The 6,272-nt window shown below is 49.1% G+C and overlaps 1 protein-coding gene across 1 annotated transcript in view; it reads left to right on the top strand.

Annotated features, from left to right (window-relative positions):
• The window catches only part of Ogfod3 (2-oxoglutarate and iron dependent oxygenase domain containing 3), a 29,796-nt gene that overhangs the window by 191 nt on the left and 23,333 nt on the right, over positions 1 to 6,272 (top strand). The window contains exons 2-4 of the mRNA XM_021175985.2: positions 1,468 to 1,685; positions 3,580 to 3,655; positions 4,788 to 4,830. Coding sequence (XP_021031644.1) covers positions 1,468 to 1,685; positions 3,580 to 3,655; positions 4,788 to 4,830 — 337 coding nt within the window. The remainder of the gene's footprint in view (positions 1 to 1,467; positions 1,686 to 3,579; positions 3,656 to 4,787; positions 4,831 to 6,272) is intronic.

Raw genomic sequence — 6,272 nt, 5'->3', positions numbered from 1 at the left:
AGCGTGGTCTTGATTGCGTTGTCCGTGGCAGAGTGGGGCGTGGCCATCCCAGGGGTGGGACCTAACAGGGGTGGGACGTGCTCCTGACAAGGCGGGGTCTGACTCGTGTCTGGGTTGGTCCCTGGTTAGAGGTGACAGGTGGGACCAGCCCTACTGAGACGTGAGCAGGCCTGACTTAGGATGTGGAAGTAGTGTGGGCGTGATTGATGTGTTGGGGGCGTGACTTGGTTGGTGTATCCTGCGGCATCCTTTCTATAGTGAAAATGTCCACGTGGCTGCCCACCTCCAAGCTCTGCACAGAGGTCCTGCCCACAGGAAACCTCTCCTTGGAGTCGAGCTGCATTCAGTCACGTGAGCAGGTTTCTCTCGCTAGGGACCTTTTTTGAGCCTTTAGGACTCCCCACCCGCTACTTGGTCTACCTCCTCACATCTCTGCTGGTTACTACATTCCAGCCTTTCACACCTCACCTATCCCAAAACTGGCCTTGTGAGCCTCTGTCAAACTCACACCTGAATTGGTAACTAAGAAACGGAGTCTTGGGCTGGTGAGATGGCTCAGTGGGTAAGAGCACCCGACTGCTCTTCCGAAGGTCCAGAGTTCAAATCCCAGCAACCACATGGTGGCTCACAACCATCTGCAATGAGATCTGGTGCCCTCTTCTGGAGTGTCTGAAGACAGCTACAGTGTACTTACATATAATAAATAAATCTTAAAAAAAAAAAAAAAAGAAACGGAGTCTTTAGGGACAGGGACCTAACTCTGACAATTCTGCATGTATTTCGAGACCTTTCCTGGACAGTAGAGCTCAGCCACTCTAGTTATACACACAGAAGTGTAGAGACACAGACACAGCTTCATCAGGGACTGGACCACACAGACCTGGGTCGTAGAGGAAACTTATATCATTTCTGACATTCTTCTGTGCTCTTTCTGGCCCCAGGTTTATGATTTGAGTTAAGTAGATATGCTTCATGTACGCTGGTTTATGTACACATGTGTTCGTGTAGAAACACAGGTAGACATATATGGATGCATGAGTGATCAGAGACTCACATGCCCTGACAATCCTCCAAATAGGTGCTCTGTGGGCTGGATAGAAATTACCTATGGTTAGCCCACAATTTTTTTTTTTTTGCCCATTGAAGCACATATTCAGCCCTGTCTGGTCAGAGAAGACGGGTCCACAGACTGCCTGGGAAGCTCTTCTGAGGGGTGGTGATGGTGAGCATCCTGATAAGCTTGAGTTGTGGATGGAAGTAGATGTCCTACTTCCCACCAGCTGCCTCATAATTAGCTCACGAGTACTTTCCATATCTCAGGATTGGTGGGGTGCATCCATCTTGATCAGAGATCAGTGTAGACACAGCCCAAGCCTGGTGGCATCCAGTGTGGACATCTTGTGAGTTTGATTGGCATGCTTAGTATGATGGCTGTATCCAGTGGTTGGTTATCTTCTCTGTCTTTAGTACCAAGAAGGACCGGCTGCCTCGGGAGGCACAGAGGACATGGCTAAGGATTGTGGCCTTTGGGGTCGGCCTTGCTCTGGTCACATGTCTGCTCTGGAGTAGTGTGGGGATCGATGATGATGTCGCTGAGGTTGTGGCCCGTCGTGGTGAGGTCCTAGAAGGCAGGTTCATTGAGGTTCCCTGCTCTGAGGACTACGATGGTCACCGAAGGTTTGAAGGTATGTGCCACCGGCTTCTGTGACTGGTAGGGGCTGGAGACATGGCTCAGCATTCAAGAACATTTGTTGAATTTCCAGAGGACCAGAGATCAGTTCCTAACACCCTTGACTGGCAGCTCACAGCTGCCTGTAACTTCACCTTCAGGAGATCCAACTTCTCCTGCAGGCACCTGCGGTTATGTGCATATAGTTATACCCAGACACACAGGACGCCACAGAAATGAAACTCAGCATTGACTTTTGCTACAGTTAAAACAATATATGTGGGCAGAGACAAACCCTCCCTTCCCAGATAGGCAAGCTCACACTTGGTTGGAAAATAAAGATGTTTCAGAGTTGGCTGCCAGTGCCACACCGATGCAGGCAGCACCTTAGCAGGCTTCTGTGCCCGGAGGCTGCCTGCAGAGAGGTAACAGGATTAGGGAGCCGAGAAAGGGTCAGCCAGATGCCTTAGCCATTAAAACACATAACACAAACTGGATGACCTGAGTTCAGTATCCTGAACCTACACAGTAGGAGAGAACCAACTGCTGTCTGTAGTTCTCTGACCTCTACACACTAGTTACAAGCCGGAGTCCTGAGGTTGGGCCCAGGGGAATAGAGGGAAGCTGCAATGTCAGGGTCACAGGGCCAGGTGAGGACAGCCTAGAGAGCACACACCTTTGGACTGGATTGGTGGGATGGGGTGTTGGCCTCCTTGGGCTGCTGTTTTCCTGAACATTCGATATCACACAGATGCATTCTGTTCCTCAAATGTAGAATCTGGGCCTAGCTCTATAAGGGTGGTTTATTTTTTACATTCAAAGTAATGTTTTGGATGTGAATGGAGAAAAGGTTCCATGTTCTTCCACAAAGGGGCGCTGTTGTGATGCACAAGAACTCAGCCCTTCAGCCACATGTGAACTGGCAGAGGAAGAATTTTGTGGACTAGGTGGCCAAGGACAAAGGGCACATCCTCTTCTCCTTCTGCAGTTGATAAAATAAACATGTTTCTGTTGTGTTGGATGCTCTGTCCTGGGAGTCTACTTGGAATATTCCAATTTACAACACACACACACACACACACACAAATTATAAATGGCAGTTTACCAGCCAGCATATCTTGTAGTAAGGTCCCCAGAGTTTACAGTCCCATCTCACGTAAGAGCACACAGCTCGCTCAGGGCAAGGGGAGCTGCCAGAATACAGGGACCGGTTGTTTGCCAAGCTTGCTGCAGATGCTCGACTCCATCCTGGCATCTCTCCAACAACCCTAAACATCATCACACTCACCTCTCCCGTCAGAGCTGCTTCTAACTTCTGCCCTCTGGGTGTCTGTCTGCATGACTCCATGGTGAAGAAGATGCAGAAATGAGTATAACAGGCAGGTACTGCGGTCCTGGAGACAGATGGTGACCAGAATGACAGGCTCAGCTTGGGCTGTGTCAGAACTTTCTAAAGGGACTCTAGCAAGCAAGCAAGCAGGCTAAGGACATTGCCAGACAGTTAGTGTGTTAGCACAGGCCTATAATCTCAGTACTCAGGAGGCTAAGGCAGGAAGTTCCTAAATTTGAGGCATCCTGAACTACATAGAGAAACCATGTTTCTAACGAACAAGACAGAGCAAAACCAAAATGTCAAAGTAAAGTCTGGGGACTTCCTTGTTCCCCGGGGCTTGGGGGCAGTGACAGTATCAGCCTATGTGGGAAACCCAGGACACCTGGCAGGAAGGAGATGTGAGCTGAGGTTCTGCATAGGATGAAATTCCAGTGAAAAGTTACTTTTTATCTGAAGTTGGCTTTTAACTAGGTGTTTTAACCAAACTGGCCCTTCCTGGTCATGGTGGAAGACTTTGTCAGCTTGGCCATGATCCTCGGGCAGAAGTCAGCATTTCTCCTTGGCTGTCACCCTCTAGGCTGCACCCCCAGGAAGTGTGGCAGAGGTGTCACTGACATCGTCATCACCAGGGAGGAGGCGGAGCAGATTCGCAGGTACCCATGCACCTCTGCACTTTGTCTAGGGCATCCAGGAGTTGGGTTAAGCAGTGAATGGGGGGTGAGCCAGGGCAACAACAGAGTCTAGAGAATCCCCACAGTTCTGTGAACCATCCTCAGGGGTTTGGGGGGTCAGAGGGCAGGCGTCCTCCTTCCTGCTTCCTCTGAAGAAATGCTGTGGCCTTAGCGATGTTTCTGCTGATGGAGCAGTCTAGAGGCCCAGCCTCCTCCCCAGGAAGTTTCCCCTGCTGTGGAGACAAGGGCTCCTCCAGCCCTACCTGACAATCAGTATCTCTGTGGCTCATAAATACCAGCTCAGAAGCAGCTGATACTGAAGTTTTCTGTGTGTGGTTTAAAAAAACCAAGATCTTAAAATGGAAAGATTTCGCAGGGTGTGGTGGCGCACGCCTTTAACCTCAGCACTCAGGAAACAGAGGCAGGCGGATTTCTGAGGCCAGCCTGATCTACAAAGTGATTTCCAGGACAGCCAGGGCTATACAGAGAAACCCTGTTTTGAAACAAACAAACAAACAAACAAACAAACAAACAAACAGGAAAGATTTCCTTTTCTGACCAGCCAGCCATTCAGACTCAGTATGTGGCTCCTCATTTGACCCACGAGCCCTGTTCTTCTCTCTCCTCATGCTATTCCTGCTAAAGTGCCCAGCAGGCAGCCTGTCCTCTGCATCCTGCCCCCCATCCTGATCCTATACATCTATGATACCTGAGGATTATTAATGCTTCCCTGAGGGGTTAGTGTTCCTTGGTGGTCCTCTCTGGGATGGGATGGCTCTTTGACAGTCTGAACTGTAATTACCAACATCCCCATCGATTGGGGAGCTGCCAGACCACAGACAAACTAAGGGGTTCCTTTGCTATAGTTTGGGATCAGGCCAGTGGTTTCCAAGTAGGCCATGTGTTAGGAGCGAGAGGAAGCTGATGTGTCCTCAGCTTTGAGGGTTTCAGTTTCAAGTTTCCCTGTTTGTTTACTTCATAAATGTTGAACAAGCAGGGCCTATAGATAAGGTACTATTATACTGGTGGGTGGTTTGCCTAGATGCTTTATGGAGAATGCTGTTAACTAAAACTTGATTTAAATTTTTTTTTTTCCCCCCCCCCCCCCCCACAGAATAGCAGAGAAAGGGCTCTCCCTAGGTGGATCGGATGGAGGGGTGAGTTGGAATGGTTCCATTTTCTTTATACATTTGAAGTTTGCTCTCTTTGGAAGGGAAGGACACACAGGGTCCCCTCTGCTCCCCACCAGAGGCAAGGGCTGGTATGTCCATGGTGTTTCTCAGAGAGTGGCTGATATTCCCTATGTCTAGTGGGCACAAAATAGATCCCTCTTTGGGAAGAGAATGTATAAAGTCACACATGGCCATCTCTTCAGGCTGCCCAGCTTCAGGTCCCACTGGCACCGCAGACAATACTGGCTATAGATAGGAAGGATGGGGAAGGAGTGAAAAGAGGAGAGAGGGAGGGAACTGACAAAGGACTCAGGAGCCTGGTGGCCAGGTGACAGCTGGAAGAGGCAAAGCCCCTTAAGATGTTTAAATGGATCCCACTGCAACAGCCAGCAGGAGCCTGTCATCCTTTGCACAAGGGCAGATCATCCAAGGAGTAGGATGGTGGGTCCACCTGGAACTTGTGATATAATTTGGAAGTGGGATCTTTGTAGTTGTAATTGAGGGAGAGTCCTTATCAGGGACTTCAAATCCAAGGACAGGTGTGTGTATGTAAGAGAGAGCCAGAGGGAAGCCTGAAGAAACAAGAAAGCCTGTGTGTAGACAGAGGTGAAAAGTGGGTTCTATGGCCACAAACCAGAGAAAGCCTGGGGTGCAGATACTGGAGGACAAGGAAGGACCATGCTATAGAGCTTAGGCCAGAAACCAAGGAGATGCAGGTGGCACTCCTTGGACTTCCTTGGTTCTGGACTTCTGGCCTCCAAGGCAGGAGAATGAAGTCTACAGCTGGAAACCCTCATTCTGCACAACCGTAGGACTAGGCTGGGCTCGCCCCTCCTCTGTAAACAGACAGTTGCGCAGTGGTCACTGAACCTTGGTCTCTGCTTGGTGTGAGGGAACGTCTGAGGATGGGTTTCCTCTCCCTGCATATTTTGGCAACTGCTTTGCACTGTGGTCTGTGCTGGGCCCAGATCAAGTCTGCAGAAGGTTGGCTTTCAGACTTTGTTATAATTTCAAACTATTTCAGTGATTGTGCAACCTCATCCATAACTCTCTCTTCAGAGTCCTGAAAATGGAATTCCTTTTATGCTGTCCATTTGAGTTTGGGGAGCTATTTGCTAAAGGACTGTCAGTAAATGGCTTGTCTCCTCCTCCTTATCCAGCACGACCCTGAGAGTCCCCGTGTAATAGACTTCATACCTTTAAGTTCAGTAGACCTTAGGCCCATGTTGTATCTATGCCTTAGCTAAGTAGTTGTAGAAATAAGAAAAGGGGCCTGATATCTGTTACTGCTGGCCATACATGGGGTAAGATGATCCCTGTTGGTGCCTGCTTTCTTCCTGAGACATGGGGAAAGACTCAGAGTTGGACAGTTAAGGTCAGAAAACATTCGGCAGTTTCTTTTTTTCTTTTTTTTTTTTTTTTTTTAA

Source organism: Mus caroli, chromosome 11 (assembly GCF_900094665.2).
Source record: "Mus caroli chromosome 11, CAROLI_EIJ_v1.1, whole genome shotgun sequence".
Lineage (NCBI taxonomy): Eukaryota > Metazoa > Chordata > Mammalia > Rodentia > Muridae > Mus > Mus caroli.
Note: the sequence above shows the minus strand (reverse complement) of the source record. Positions and strands in the feature narration are given on the sequence as shown.